Source organism: Dendropsophus ebraccatus, chromosome 1 (genome assembly GCF_027789765.1).
Source record: "Dendropsophus ebraccatus isolate aDenEbr1 chromosome 1, aDenEbr1.pat, whole genome shotgun sequence".
Classification (NCBI taxonomy): Eukaryota; Metazoa; Chordata; class Amphibia; order Anura; family Hylidae; genus Dendropsophus; species Dendropsophus ebraccatus.
In genome coordinates, this window is record NC_091454.1 from 59,710,446 (window position 1) to 59,727,811 (window position 17,366).

Genomic DNA, 17,366 nt, shown 5'->3' on the forward strand with positions numbered 1-17,366 from the left:
ACACTGACTGTAGTGCTTGAACTTGGTTGTGCTGAGGAGATGCTTGAAGAAGTAGAGTGGAGTAGAGGTAGTTGTAGCAGTGTTGAAGAGTTGAAAGTAGAGTAGAGCAGCGTAGAGGAGAAGAGTTTGTCAAGGGAGTCACTGCGAGATAGGATACGTAGACCCTCTGGTAGCTTTGTCCTATCCAGGCTAGTTCCTCTTGTGTATCAGAATACTGCCCCGCACCTTTTAGACTGGTTCCCGGCATGGGCTAGGATGATCCCTGACTCCTCTCCCTAGTGTCTAGCTCTGCATAGTAGATATAGTAGAAATACTGAAAGAACTGAGTATCTCTAGTTGCTTCTGCATACACGTGTCTTAACCAACTCACAAAACACACTAGGGGAGATTTATCAAACTGGTGTAAAGTGAAACTGTCTCAGTTGCCCCTAGCAACCAATCAGATTCCACCTTTCATTCCTCACAGGCTCTTTGGAAAATGAAAGGTGGAATCTGATTGGTTGCTAGGGGCAACTGGGCCAATTCTACTTTACACCGTGTTTGATAAATCTCCCTCACTGTCTCCACTGAACTTGTCCCAGACAAGGGTCCTAGCAAAGCCAGGCCCTGGCTTGGCTACAGCAGGGACATCTGCTCTGTATGTCCTTCTCCCACGAGAATCTGAGTAGAACTGACATTACACCTCCTCCCACCAAGTAACTTTCTACAAGGGCTAACTAAAGTACCCTGTGAGTGGTGGAAAGGAATGTGTGCAAGAAAAAATAAGAGTGAAAGGCTAGAAGTAAAGAGTATCTCCTATAGGTCAGCAAAAGCACCTGGTACACATAAAACAGTAACCCTTTGTTAGCTTCAGCTGTGCAATACATAAGAACATACATACAAAATACTGACATCTTGTGGTGAAACTCTAAAATACCTTCATCACCACTTAACCTGGAGTAAGGAGATTTGCGTCAGGGGTACATGAAAAAGAACACCCGTGGTGGGACACCACACATACAGCAGTACGTACTGAAAGAATTTTTTTTTTAGAAGTACAGTGGTGCCTTGGATTACGAGCATAATTTGTTCCGGGACTGTGCTTGTAATCCAAATCCATTATTAAACCAAAGCAAATTTTCCCATAAGAAATCATAGAAATGCAGACAATTGGGTCCACATCCCAAAAATGTGGATTTATTGTTCTGAAAAACATGTAAAACAGATGAAACAAACATTCAGAAACAGCAGAATATGTGATATTATAAGTTACTGTACAGTAATGGAGAGGATGGGAAACACAAGGGCTGACAGAGACTGCAGGAAGCAGGAAGGAATAAGCAGAGCAGATGTGGGCACATACATGCAGCACTCTCTGTCTGGGAAGAGAGGGGTTACAGCTATAAAGAGATTACCTCCTCAGTCCTGTCCCCTGATGTGAGCCCCAGCATGAACTGGATCTGCTATGATTTGGAAGGTGAGAGAGACTTCCATGGCTGGAGTACAGTGCTGTAGACCCCGCTATGCAGACCATGCCCCTCCCCCACTCGCACCCCCACCCAGTACAGGGAGCTCTTAAACCAAAGCAATGCTCTTAAACCAAGTCACAATTTTGAAAAACTGTGAGCTCTTAAACCAGGTTACTCTAAAACCAAGGTACCACTGTGTGTATATATATATATATATATATATATATATATATATATATATATATATATATTCACACACATCTTGCTTTTCTTTTGTGTATGCTACCTTTTTGTTTATTACTGGATAACCCCAGGTGTCTAGCATAAAATACCTTTCAAAGTCCACCATAAACCTAAACGATGATAGCATCCAGAAGCCACTAGGGTAAGGGTTACACTACCACGACACCCACAAAAGTCCATTAGACATTGAGTAATGCAGCGGTGTGAATAGAGTGTTGGTAGGCATTAACTTATTAAATGTATCTATTGTACTTTGGCCTTTTTTCAATATAAGTGATGCAATCAGTTCAGACCTTTGTCTATAAAGTCACAGGCAGGAAGCAATGTGCAGCACCTGGCTTTTCAGGATCACCCACCACTATGAGGCTACAGCTCGGGAAGTGGACTGCTATCTTTGTGCTTTGTATCTTATTGATACTGCAGGTAAGCCTCGGTAGTCTGGAATGTAGATATCCTTGCTACACATTCCATTTTCTGCAGCTGGACTTTGTAGGACTTGTCAAGGTTGTAAATGTGTTTCATAAATGCTTAAAACTCTTAGAACTATGTGTCATGTGATTAATATGTACAATAAATGTCTACATGTAATAATAACAGCCGTTGTGTTAGTCCTTCAGATGTAGGCCGATCATATTTTTAGCCGATTTACAGGGACATGAAATCCGCTAATCCTCCAACAGTTATTTTGTGGCCCATATGGAATGGTTACAAATCATAGCTGATCTTCTAGGTGATGATCCCATCACAATCATGTATATTGGTTCTTTATATTTAGGTGGGATATTCTATAAGTAACTGGCTCTTTAAATTCTTGCAAATGTCAGGAATATAGAAAATAATCAAATAGGGGAAAACTATTATAGTTGTTACACAGTCACATGTCCCAAGTGGTATTTCTCTAAAGTTTTCCCTATGAACTACCAATCACCACCAGAACTGAATGCTTTGTGCAGTAAAATGTTGGTGGCTTATATATTGCCTTTACATATTGTCTCCTCAGGTAGAAGCAGCTCCGCTAGATAATAAAAGCCCTAAAACAGCTCTGAGGGTGAAGAGAATGACCCCCTTCTGGAGAACAATGTCCATGCGTCCTGTTGGTGCATCTTGCAGAGATGATACTGAATGCACTACAAGACTCTGCAGGTAATTCATACCCTATAGCACACATGTAAATAAAATGGACAATATTAGAAAAAGTAAAAAACTAACACTAAAAACCCATAGACCTGTGCTTGCTTTTAGTCATACTGTGTGAAGTAAGATCTTTTTGCCTAAACACTTAGTCATACAAGCAATCATAACTAGTACTGTATCTGGAATCTCCGACAACTCCTCTGATCTGAGGCACAGATGGTCACATTGACAAATTAGGTTATATATTTGCATACATTTTGGGGGGTAAAATAGTGTCTTATCTGCTATGTGACATACTGAAAAGGGGAAATGGCTTACCACTCAGCTAGAATTTAGATGGGCTGGGCAGGGGTGTTTAGAGAACTTTCTCTGGTATCTGGGAAAAGGTTGTAGGTAGGAGTCATGGGGTGTTTAGTTACAGAAAAGAAAGTATGACAGTCCTGACAATGTAAAGAGCTATGGCCACCAAAGTACCTAAAAACAAATTCCTACGCGACTCTGACACAGATACCATGTGCATGAGGTTTACCAGGCCTAAAAATTGTTTTATACACCAAAATTATAGTAGCCAGAGATCCTCTTAACAGGAATATATGTAAGCACACTGAATGGAGGAGTGTACAGTATATCAAAGGCACAGTAGCCTAAGATTTGGGTTCTAGCAAAAAACTACACTATCAATAAGAAAAAAGCTGAACCACTCGCATAAGTACGGAAAAATGAAAAAGAAAAATTATTATTAAAAACACCATAAAGACATAAATATGCGAATACCACTAACAATGGCCTACAACTGCTAACATGTAACACTAAAACAAGAAAAAGGGACTGAAGGTGGAAAACTCGGATGCAAGTAACATATAATTTGCAATACTATGGCAGTAGAGTATACAAATAAACATACCAGCTCCTGAATACTCCGGAGTACATATAAATAAATCAAGAGCTATACCTGTAAATGTGTAATAGTGACTGGGTCCACACACATTACGATGTACGCTACGGCACCCCTGGATAAAAACTGTTGAGTTAGTATGTTTACTTGTATACTCTGCTGCCATAGTAATGCACTTTAGATTATTTGTCACTTGCATCTGAGTAGTCCTTTAGTCCCCTTTTCTTGTTTTAGTGTTACATGTTAGCAGTCACAGGCCATTGTTAGTGGCATTTGCATATTTATATCTTTATGGTGCTTTTATTAATAAAATTATTTTATGGTGTTTTTAATAATACATTTTTTTCATTTTTCCGTACTAATGTGAGTGGTTCCGTTTTTTTCTTATTGGTGGTGTAAGAATTGTTTTATTATGGCGTGGAATTGATTTTAATGAAAAAAAAAGGCATACTCACCTGCCCCAATCCCCCACAATCTCCCAGACCCTGCTACTCAGTCTATGTTCACTTATACCATTTAATGCACTTTTATTTATCATTAATTAGTGCAATTCTGTCAAAATTGCTTAAATATATTGCTATCTTACTAAAAAAAATTGTGAAATCATGGCAAAATAGCTCTAATTAAATGCACATCAAATGCTATGTGTGAACATAGCCTCACTGCTTTCAATTTAATTACTTCTGATACAAGAAATGCCCTGTTTATATGATGACTGAAGCAGTGAACCACCTCATACTAAAACACTTCCTAAGGCCCCGTTCACACTGAGCAAAAACGTCGGAATGGTAGGGCGTGCGTGTAAGCTTCCTCCCTTCTTAAAGAATTGACATGTCATTTCTTTGAGCAGAGAGCGGCGGGAGTGGACGTGCGCGCGTCCTCCCATTCACTCACTGTCGGACACAGTGAGTGTAGGGCTCAGTGTGAATGAGGCCTAAGCCTGAAAAACTCCTTTTTAAGAGCACAAGAACTCACAAAGATTAGACCAGGTAGGAGAGGAATTGTAAAATACAGGTATGTGACAATGTAACATCTACTGTCTACTTTTACTTTCAGGAACCAAAAATGCTGCTTAAAGACATATAAAGATTAATGGAAGACTCAGCGGCTTTTCTGCAGCAATGGGAAACATATGTCATCTTCATGAATACAGATAAAGGACATCTTTTTACTAACTTTGATATATTTATTTGACTCTGGGCTTATCTGTGTAAAACTTGCACTCGTGTTTTGTATATTTATTTTCTATATAATATAGTTTGTTTGTTTTTTTGAAGAGCAAATGTATTATTTATTTTAATCCAAATTGAGCATTGCAGAATTGAATGGTTTCCTACTTACGAAAAAGTGGGTACGATTGTGGGCAGTGCTCTGTAAGATACACAGTCTGGACTGCAGATCATGGCTGTGGAGTCAGTCATAGAGTCGGAGTTGGTTAGGGGTGTCCGACTGGGTATAAATGTATCAACTCTAACATCAAAATAAAAAATATTAAACATTGTATATTATTATTATTACATAGCTTAATATTTTCTTTCATAGGTGATAAAAATGTTGCCATTTTACTACAGTTAATATATTGTTATACATGAACCATATATAAAGTGGTGAGAGCCCAAGCTGGAGTTGGAGTGTGGAAAAATAAATGTAGCTTACTGTCTCCACAGCCCTGCCACAGACTGATACATTGTGGCAGGCAGAATTGTGCAGTTGCTGCTTACATGTTCATCTCACAGAGCATTGTATGAAGTGGATATAACTGCATGCATGTCTCAGCTGAGAGAAGAACTAAGTATGTGCAGGTTTACTGACAGCAAACAAATGTTTTTATTCTGTTAAAGAAATGAAACAAGTATAATGGACTGCTTTATAGAGTGATTAAAGAGGTATTCCCTTCTTGCAAACATGATGAAATATTTCTATGTTATGCTGACCACTGGGACCCCCACTGATCCTGGGTATAAAGTGGCCACAGCACTGGGTAAGTGCTGCGCACCCTTCACTGCATTCCAGCACAACTGTACATTGGGCAGGCGGGACACTGCTGTGCAGGGAAGCACTGTGGAGGCGGTCAGAGACCCACCAATTACTATATTAGATGGGATTACTCTTAAAACATTATTTACATAAATCTGGAAACCCCCCTTTTAACCTTTTCACAACCAATGGGCATTGATACCTGAATGTCTAAGTCGTTTTAGGACTTCAGCTTATGGGATCATAATGATCCGATAAGCTGAAGTCCCTAGCTCTGCCCCCTCCCCTCTGTCCCCTGCCACTGTTAGAAGCTTGTAAGAGTGGCAGGGGAGAGAGGAGAGGGGGCAGACCCTACCTTACCCCCCTCCCTTCCCCACCAGGATCCGTAGCCAGGAAACTGGAAGCCAGAGCCCCGATGGTTACCGGGCAGGGAATTCTCCCTCTGTAGAGGGAGAATTCTTTTTTTTTTATTTATCACAACATGTTGAACAGAACACAGCAGCATCGCTCCACAGATGCAAATGAGATCCAACTAATAAATTAAACATTTCACAAACAGATTAGTGGACAAATGCTAACAGTATCAAAAACTAAATGTAGAGGGAGAATTCTGTGCCTGGAGCCTGCAGTATCTATAGGGTTATCTGTCAGCACCAGAGTGCAGGACAGATGACACAGGCGCAGCTTCTGTGCCTGTGTCATCCTGGATCATAAATTAATGTCACTGCAGCTTCGAGCATAGGCTGCAGTGACAATAGTTCACTGTACAGCGGTGGGAGGGGGTTGAGAACTCGTGTAAGTCTTTGGAAAGTCCCTTTATTGGCACTCTTTCTTTAAAATATTCTTGGATTGCAGCTACATTTGGGGACTGTACCAGCAACAAGAACTCTTAAACACATTTTAGTAAAACTATATGTAATTACGGTGTAGCATACAGCATATTCTCTGATACAGATAGTTGTACCTGTACCAGTTCACAGCCACTTTTCTGAACACAAAAATGGTAGTAAATCTTTGTAAATTAGTTGCACATAGGTGTCAAAAAGGTGTCAGGAGATAAATATGGGGTTCAAACACTATAATATCTTTTCAATGTGGTTACACAAAAGTTGGTGTCACTGCACTGATAAATCTGTGTTTTCTGTGTGGTCTTTCAATGTTGAAGAAACAATAAAAAGTGATCCATGAAGTTTGAAGACACCCTTTAATGCATTTAAACAAGCCTGTGGCCCCGTTCAAAGACAATGTGTAAAGGTGAATGATAATATATACCAAATACAAGTGTAAAGCATAGACAGTATTATCTCAGCTATCAGCTAATCTAGGATGAAAGTCTAAGGTTAATGTCATATGAACGGATCTAACCAGTACCTCTTGTCTGCATATCAGATAAATACATAATGGCAACTATGTTATAGCTGAGATAAAAGGATTCCTTCCAAGGTCTCCATACATTTAGGTACCAGTAGATAGGTAGACTGAGGAAAAGGGAAACTTTTTATTGATCTTACATTTGTGTTTCTTTCACATCTACAGACTAAAGTCCACTTAGTAGTATAGTTTCTTTACTGATACTTATATTGATATAAGTTTGTACCCCTCGCCTATTATATGCTGTAAAATAAAGAAGTACATTGCTTAATTCATTTTATGTAAATACATTTGCTGTCAATTGGGATTTGAGCTTTGTGCAGTGCAGGGTTAAGCCTGTAATCTTGGACCAAATTTAACATAATGAAAAGTCTCTGAAGAACAACTAAATCCCTTTGGCAATAAAATTTCTGTTACTGACAACTGTGTAGTAGAAGGCAAAAAGTCCTGACTCCAAATTTGGCAAGCAGAATCTGCAGAATCTAGTAACTATAACCTGTATTATCATTATTAAACATAGGAAAGTAATCCAGACCCCTTTTCGAACTCACCCTTAGTGAATTCACAATGACAACTTTATGATATAAATAATACCCTTCTAAAACCTTCTAGTAAAGGACGTGAAGGTGGGCCACTTCTATGGCATTTTTGCAAAATACATGACCATAATAATGATGTCACTTCACAAACACGATGTGCTTCTTAAAGGGGTTATCCAGCACTACAAAAACATGGCCACTTTCTTCCAGAGACAGCCCCACTCTTGTCTCCAGCTTGGGCAGGGTTTTGCGTATGGAGCTTAATTGCAAACGCACCTGAACTGGAGACAAGAGTCGTGTTGTCTCTGAAAGAAAGTGGCCATGTTTTTCTAGCACTGGATAACCCCTTTAACCATAATTTTGCTTGGTATTGCTAAGTGTAAATACCTGTCCTGGTGTGTCTCTGGACATTAGGAAGTGCAAACAATCGCCAGGAGCTTGCTGGGTTAAGGCAAACAGGTAAGGCCTTATTCACACGTCAGTATGTTTTCCTGGATGAAAATTTGGATCCTCTATTTTTCATCCGCAATCTGCAAAAAATCATCCGTTTTGCATCTGTATTGTGTTCCGTATTTTTTCCGTTTTTTTGCGGATCCGCAAAAAAAAGATGTAGTGATGAAAAATAGGGGATGGCAAAAATTATGTCATTAGCTGTCCCAACCCCCCAAAAAAGGTCACCTGGTAATTTGGGGGCCATTCTACAGTAATTTCTATCAGGCAGGATATTTCTGGCAGGAGGAGCTTGGTGATGTCACAAAAAAACGTATCAGTGATACGGATGGTTTTGCGGATTGCAACGTACTCTCTGCAAATTTTGTGCTCTCCATAGACTGCTATTGGGGTGTCCGTTTCGTAATTACGGACCGTATTACAACATGTCCGTTTTTTTGTCACGGATTGCAGATCCACAAAAAAACAGATGTATGAATAGCACCATTGAAAATAATGGGTTGTAATGGATTCCGTTTTTCCTGGTCCGGGAAAACGGATGTAAAATACTGACGTGTGAATTAGTCTACAAATCTTGTGGGGGGGAGTGAAAGAAAAAAAAAGGAGAGGGTGGAAGAGAGGGGACTAGGGAGACACACGAGGGAAGAATGAAGGAGCAATGAAGACCGTGGTATGATGTCAGGCTGACAGGCTGCTGAAGTCTTATTATATTTTAAGTGGGACCAAGGCCGACCGAAGATCAGCGGTTAAGTACCAGGCAAGAAAGGCAAATGATTTCACTATCTGAGTAATATGGTCTTGAGAATAGTGAAATTAAAGAAAGACCTTCCATTTGGTGGATATTTTTTTTTGCCAGTATTTCTTTTTGCCTCTCTGCCTTTTAATTTGCCTATCTAAAGAAAACTTTGCATTTCCAGCACCGCATCTGACTTGTTGGGCATCTAGGGCTTCAACCACTCCCTTAGAAGAACACTTTTTGCCACCAGAAACACTGCATGTATTAGTTTTGGAATTGATTGAAGGCTCAACGTTTCTAGGATTTACAGATCTATGTGCTGAAAAAGAAGGTGCTGTGGGTCCATAGGAATGTCTAGCCCCAGAATTGTTTGGAGTTAGGGTATGTGCACTTTGAGTAATTTTGACGGAAACTCCATCGCGGAATTCTCAGCTCGAGCCCACTCGCGGACTGCGGCAGGAGCGTGCATCTTCACCTGTGTCATAGACTCCATTCTATCCATTCGCGCGTGCCCGCCACAGTCTGCGGGCAGGCGCGAGCTGAGAGTTCCGCAACAGAGTTTTCGTCAAAATTACTCAGTGTGCACATACCCTAAGAGAATGTCCATACAACACGCCAAAAGTCTGTTGCTGTAGTACCACATTGGGGCAGAAATATAACCTGTCCGGCATCCCAGGTGAGTGTGGTATGTTAAAACCTGTATGCTCCATGCACCATGCACCATTTAGAAAAAGGTTTCTCGCCAAACTTCACAACATTTTTTCTCCTCCACGTGCACCAGCTGTCCGACCTTGGCGATTTTCCCTTTGCCTTCCATCCTCTAAAGATTAGAGATGATCGAAAATCGGGAAACCTTAGGTTCGATCGAACTGGAACCTTCTCGAACCTGCAGCATTTGATTCCCGATGCCTTCCTGTTCTGTGGGGAAGGAGGAGACTGCCAGAGTACCGCCTGGAAGACAGGGATACAGCCTACTACCTAGGCTGTATCGCTGTTTTCCAGGCGGTACTCCGGCAGTCTCCACTAAAGATACCGTTATTTCACCCCTGTGGGAACTCATGGTGGTCCCAAAGGGACATCCTCATAGACATCTGAAAGGGTAATCCAAAGGCCTATACAGGACTTCTAAGTTAGTACAGTATCTCAGATCACTAGGGAGTATTTAAGAGTATCTGGGAGAGTAGGTACCCAGGAGTGTAGACAAGCCGATAGACCCCATGGGGAGGCTAAATCTGCGTCTGTTGCAAATTTAGAGCGGTTGTTAGTACCATGAACCCAGTCTATAATATGTCTGAATAAACACACTAAATTATAACCCCTAATGTTAGGCATATTGAACCCTCCATCCCACCTAGATAGTTGGAGTTTGTTCCAGGCTACCTTTGGGCTTTTTTCCTTCCAGTCAAGGCAACTGGATTTGTTGCCGGACCAAAACAACTCTGCCCTCAGCCCAACAAGACTAGCAGCACTCTGTCTTTCTGACCAAAGATCATATTCACCCTCCAGCCCTTTTAGGTGTCCCCTTTCATGGTGGACAAATGGGCTGTATATGTAGTCCTAAGCTTTTGACTAGCTGTAATAAAACTAAACAGGCTCTTCTTTTTAAGGGATGACATGTATGAGATCAATATGCCATGCAGCACCACTTTTGCAGTTTCCCAGAAGAAAATAGGCTGTTGCTCATGCCCTTGATTATACCAGATAAACACGTCCCACCAATGCTGTAACATACTCTGATCATGTATCCTAGGACTCTCCAAAGGACAAACCATTTATGTTATGACAAGCAAGTAATATTTATTATAAAATGGCCAACTTCATCAAAGATATGACAAGAAAGTGACCGATCCTGGTAATTTCCATGGCACTCTCACATTGCTAAAAGGTGTGGCATGTATAGGGTATTCCACTGGCAGTCACAGCTAAAACTGACCCATTCCTATGATCTATTCTAGACTATTATTAGGCTGTGTTCAATCATAAAACAATCAAGGTGAGACATCACGTGAACTTTCTTTACTCAAACAAAATTCAGTACACAGTATCTAGCTGTTGGCCGAAAAAAAATTCTAAGGTTCATTCTGCCTATGGTAGACTTTGAGATTAGAGAAGATGTGACAGCTGTACTGTTTGGCTTTTTGCTCATTATTTCTTAACTGATCAGGTCAAAACGTACAGAACAGCACGTACACATTCAGGATGAGAAATATGACTTTTAAACTGAGAATAGTTGTGTTCAGACCACAGATAATTCAAACCAAAAGTGAGATAAAAAGAAGACCTTTACAGTTATCTTATCATCTTAACCCTTGAGAAAGATATTATATATATATATATATATATATATATGCAAAAAAGGGGTCCGTGGAGCCTCAGTTACGAGTCTCAAAACACGGGAATAGCCAGATATCCCTCTCTCCAGAGAAGGAAGCCCATTGCCAAGGGGTGCCTCCTAGTGGGGAGAGCACCAAACCACCCTGATACGTAGTCCCTCAGGTCCTCACTCTGTTGCGAGCTTTGGGACCTAAATAGGGAAACACCAGGGTGGCCCCTGTGTGTCAGAGTCTAACTCTGTGGCGAGTATAACGACATAAGACAAGGGTTACCAAGGCTAGGCATCCATCCACAGACTGCAGTTTCGGGGTATTTGCCCCTCGTCAGTGTGGAGCAGGATTCTGGCTACTGGGGCAATGATAAATAGACCAACAAAATTTTGTTGGTCTATATATATATATATATATATATATATATATATATATATTAGACTTATTTTTATCAAACATTTTATGATTTTAAAAAAAAAGTAATTTTCACACTCTAGATCAGTGCTTCTCAATTCCAGTCCTCAGGCCTCACCAACTGGTCATGTTTTGAGGATTTCCTTAGTATTTCACAGGTGATATCATTATACTCAGTGCATCAGGTATTAGCACAGCTGTTCTTTGTATGGGATAGCCTCAAAACATGACCTGTTGGTGAGGCCTGAGGACTGGAATTGAGAAGCACTGCTCTAGATAACCCCTTTAATTCTTTAGGCATGCAGGCAATTTTGGCCTTCAGGAAAAAGCCCTATATTTCAAATCTGAAGTGTCTAATTTTACGTGGTAGTAACTTTGTGATGCTTTTAAACATATACAAATGATTAAAAGATATTATATAATTTACTTTTTGATAATTGGTTTAAATGTTAACAAAGGAGGAAGATAAATGACAAAATTATTAGTGTCACTGATCAGTAACGGTCATTTTGAAAAAAAAAAAAAGAGATACATTTATTAGTGGTATAGCTGAATTAGAAATGTTGCTGCATGTTACCTGATCCTGGTACTCACTGTGTTCCCCAAAACTCATGCACCCTATTGGGAAATACAGAGCACACTATGCTTTACCACCATAGCATCGATAACACTACCATACTGTGAAGGTGACCATAAAGGTGATGTTACTTTGGATAAAAACATTGTAATCCTTAAAATGGCTTCAGCCTTGTATCTGCTTCTGGAAGAAGGAGAGGAATGCTGGTAGCACGCCTATGAGCACAGCACCTTGAACTTACATCGCAGCCACAATACAGACGCAAGAAAGAGACATTGTTAAATAAACAATATGTGATAAACAACACGTTGTACCAGCTTGACTTCACAGGACAGGAAACTGCTGACCATCTATGGACTGACCTATCAGAGTGTGATATGTATGTGTCTTGTAACTGGAAACCCGGCCTATAATCAATTTATATATTTAATGTAAAACCAAATAAAGTGTGAGTGCGCACTTCTAACTCAGCTGAGACAGGAGGTTATACCATCTTTTTGCCTGGTGTCATGTCCTCATTGCTAGCGCTCAGCTTACTTACTGTAATTTTGACAGGGATAGTCACTTGGGGAACAAGGCGGATAAAAAGAAAATCCGTACTTTACAATACCATGACTGAATAACACCCTCATACAGTTAAAGATTACCACAATGCTGTTACTAAACATCACCATACAGTGATTATAACAAATCATTTGGATATGTATGTTTGTTACTACTAGGCCATAATGGAAATGTAATATTCACTTGGGGGTCATTATATGCTACAATAATTACTACAAAGTGTTGTATAATACCTGTATTATGATTAGTTCATGTGTTTGGATACTATTGGTACTGTAATGATGTAATGATCTATATCATCTACTTTGTATCAAACAATTGTGAACTTGACAAAGACCTCTGTGAGGGTTCACATGTTTTATATATTTTTGTGTACTATAGAGGAATAAAGCTGATTTTTTAATATTTTTTTTTAATTAAAGGGGTAGTTCACCCCCAAATCTTTTTTAAATAAGTATTGATATCCCAGGGTACCATGCATCGGGCTCAGCATTGCTCTTTCTTGTCCTATAGTTTCTTTATTACACCCAACTACCTATCTTATAATGGCAGTCACATAACAGCCCCCACAATCACAACTTACATTGCTTCCCTAGTCCCTACTCTCCTTCCACTGTATGTCTCCTATTAAAGATCCCCACTCCAACCTTCCCCCCAGTTGCAAAGGAAAGAAACTTTTTTAAATATACAAATTCCCTTTCCTTCTCTTTCTTTTTTCCTTCCTCCCCATCTTATTCCCCCGTAGTTAGTCCAAAACTCTTCCCATTGTGCAACATATTCCTTCTTCTTTTTTTTTCATATTTCTTTTTCCCCCTAATCCATACCTCATATCTCAAGACCATCTCTAATGTCTCCATATGTGCTTGTCTCTTTCCACTAATAGATAGACAGTACTTTTGTTGAAATCAATTTCTCACAATTATTTACTGAGCTACAAATATTAACATATATACATATATGAAAAAGTGAAAAAATGGAGATCAGCTCACCTTGGTGTTGTGTTGTTTGGACTTCAATGCATTCGAGAGGGTGCACGGTTTCGAGTGGTGGCCAGCCGTCAATGGACAAATGAAATGGGAAAAAGTATAGGTCCGGCACTCCAAAAATGAATTAAAAAGTATAAATTTTATTAATCCATGTTAAAAAACAGCAGAGCAACCTGTGCTGTTTGGCCCAGTGGATTGACGCGTTTCGCGCATGCGCGCTTAGTCATAATCTAGTGAATAGTGTGCAAGTGTGGATTTAAAATCAAGTAGAGGCCAATGGAGGTGTTCCCAGTGCAAACTTTAGCAGGTGGGATAGGTGCATGTAATTAGTATACTGACTATGTGTTAGCACCACTTGGGAGATCTAGCGGTTAATACACACTATAATATGTTATATATGGATATACTCTACGTGTGATGCCGCGATCTCCGTAATAGAGAGGATAAGAGAGATGATAATAGAATACGAAAATATATGTATATATACTTGGTGTTAGCGTGATTTAGATAGACTAAAAAACGCATGTATGTGAATGATGTATGGTGTGAATACCATTGTATGCTATTAATGATGTGAGAAGCATGAAACTGCGGATATACATATATGGGCTTAAGTCGTGATGCTGTATAATGATGCAAATATGCATGTGTGGACATAAATGGTATTGTGGAACCTGCAATGCACATGCATATAGCAATTCACAATAAGTAATAATAAAAAAGAGATAATAATGAGTCCCACAATGGTTCATGCCTAATAAAGTTGAATCATAAGCATAAACTATAATGTCCAAACTGTGAATGACGATATCCAGGTAGTGAACTATAATATTCAAACTGTAAATAATGATATCCGAACTATGCATAATAATATGTAAAAAATTGTTGTAAATGATAATGTCCAGATTATAAATAATAATGTTCAAAATATAAAAAATGACTATAGATTAATTAATATAATGATAGAGAAGGTCATTTTTATAATTGAGTCCATGTGGAATTCTTGTACCCAACTTGAAAATGCACTCTGCTTCTTTGTTAAAAAGTTGTTTCACTCTGTTGCCTCCTCTTGTGGGTGATTCAATAAATTTGATGCCATAAAAGGAAAGATAAGAAATGTTCCTGTCGTGTACTTCAATGAAGTGTCTCGCTGCACCCGAGCAGCTGGATTTGGTGTTATTCTTAATATCGGTAATATGTTCGCTAATTCTTTTCTTTAATTTACGTGAAGTACAGCCGACATATTTAAGATCGCACCTTTCACATTCTATTATGTACACTATGTGATCTGTTTCACAATTGATGAAATCTGTGATACTGTACTTCTTGGTATGATCACTGTTGGAGTACTCTTTCATGTTTTTACAGTACTTGCACATATTGCACCGTATTCCATTACACTTGAAGTTACCTTTTGGTTTATCTCTTTTTATTGTGGAGGTTTTCAATATGGGTAAGGTACTGGGGGATAAATCATCCCGTAAGGTGCGTCATCTGCGTGCCACACAACGTACCCCTTCATCTATTATTTCACTTAGAATGGCATCCTGTCTTAATATGTTTATGTTACGCTGTATTATTTTGGTAATTTCTTGGTATTCTATGGAGAAACGTGTAGAGAAAGTTATCGGTGCTGGTGATGTTTGTTCTTTTTTTCTTTCTTTCTTTCTCAGTAATTCCTCTCTGTTCTTGGTTTGTACAATTTTTTCAGCCCTTTCTAGATGGTATTTCCTGTATCCTCTCCTTCTCATTCTTGCACAAGCTTCCCTAGATTGTTTGAGGAATATGTCAGGTTTGGAGCATGCTCTCTTTATTCGGGTGAGTTTCCCCACTGGTATTGCCCTGACAGTGTGTAGAGGGTGATTGCTTTGGGCATGTAGTATCGTATTGCCAGCAGTGGGCTTACGATACAAAGACGTGTGGACTATGTTTGTATCTTTGTCCACTTCTAATTGTATATCCAGGAAGGAGATACATGTTGGATGTGTGGAGTGGGTGAATCTAAGATTATTGTCATTCTCATTGCAATATTCCAAAAAATCTGAGAGGGTGGAGTCTCCCCCCTGCCATACGATGAGTACGTCGTCGATGAAACGACCGTACCACCGTATGGCAGAGGAGAATGGATTAGTGCAGGAAAATATATACCTTTCTTCCCACCATGGAACAAATAGCCCAGCTAAAGTAGGGGAGAATTTGGCCCCTACTTCACTAGATTTGCACACTATTCACTAGATTATGACTAAGCGCGCATGCGCGAAACGCGTCAATCCACTGGGCCACACAGCACAGGTTGCTCTGCTGTTTTTTAACATGGATTAATAAAATTTATACTTTTTAATTCATTTTTGGAGTGCCGGACCTATACTTTTTCCCATTTCATATATACATATATGGCTGTGTTCACACACACATACACAGTTTCATAGTTTCATTGTAGCAGTACTGGAGAAAATAATGAGACAGCAGATGTACTAAATACACAACTAGCAGCTTTAAAGCTGTGTTCATGTATACACACTATAGTTACATAGGTCACTCATATAGTGAAGCAGTCTAACAGGACTTGCACAACCAATGTTAAAAAAGTGAAAGAGGGGGGCGTGTCTGACTGCCCAGCAAGATGGCCGCTTGTTAGAGGAGCTCCGCTCTTAGCCGCCCGCTTCATTAGCCACAAGCCTGCTCCATCGCCCACTTACCCGTCCCTCACCGTGGACATAGCACACGGGACCACGGAGGCGCTACCGGCACTGCCGCCCGCCGCGTGACTGCCTCTGGAGACCGGGAAACAGCCGCCTGGGGAGCTGAGGAGACTGCCGCGCCCGCCATCTTGGGACACGCAGCCCCGAGGAAAGAGACCTTCCGCCTGCCCATACTGACTGCGGACCTACGGGGGGACTGTGCTCCAGGCCTACAGGTGACCCGGCCCTTCACAGCACCCGCAATCCTTCCGATCGCCATCTCACCCAGGAGCCCTGTGAGTAACGGCGCCCGGCGCCATCTTTCCTCTCCCCTGACGGCAAGTGTCGGCACCGGAGGTGAACAGGGAAGGGGTCACTGCCTGAGTGGAGGACGGGGCTCCCATATACGGACCTGGAGTGCTGCCCCTGCCATACCTCAGCTCTACACTCTCTGTGCTGGGTCTACTCTCCCCTGACCCTACAGAACAGGGTACTGGCGGGCAACCGACGCCATTTTGCACACCACCGTGCTGGAGAACATAGAGACACGCACTCCCTCCCTCCTGAGGGACACAAACTCTCTCCCTGCATCCCTGCAGCCCCTACACCAAAAATCCTTATTGCAGTACTTCACTCCCAAGCTTGTGACATTAACCCCCTCAAGTAGAAACCTGCCTACACAAGATCAGATCCCTGTTGGGCTAAATAACTGTGAGCTAAACCCTGCCTCTTCTCCACCTGCAAATATGCCTTACAAGAGTTCTAAGAATTCTAGTTCAGTGAAGAAGGGCCCTGCGGCCCACACCAGGCAACATGTAAGTGGTCCTGTACACACTGATGATGATTATAGCTTGACCCCTTCGGCGCTGGCCCCTGCAAAAGGATGGCGCTCCTCATCTGAATCTTTACAGGAGGAGGCGATGGAACAACATGGGTCCCCACTTACAGCTCCCCCAGACTGGCGCTCACTACTACAATCCCTACCCACTAAGGCAGATTTCCAAGCTCTGGTTTCTGAGGTGAGGGA

At 40.8% G+C, this 17,366-nt stretch overlaps 1 protein-coding gene across 1 annotated transcript; it reads left to right on the forward strand.

Moving 5' to 3' along the window:
- Positions 1 to 1,991: 1,991 nt before the first annotated feature.
- LEAP2 (liver enriched antimicrobial peptide 2) lies at positions 1,992 to 5,221 on the forward strand. The gene is made up of 3 exons (XM_069971625.1): positions 1,992 to 2,114; positions 2,692 to 2,834; positions 4,777 to 5,221. The coding sequence occupies exons 1-3, from the start codon at positions 2,052 to 2,054 to the stop codon at positions 4,811 to 4,813; spliced, it is 243 nt and encodes an 80-aa protein (XP_069827726.1). The 5' UTR covers positions 1,992 to 2,051; the 3' UTR covers positions 4,814 to 5,221.
- Positions 5,222 to 17,366: the final 12,145 nt, after the last annotated feature.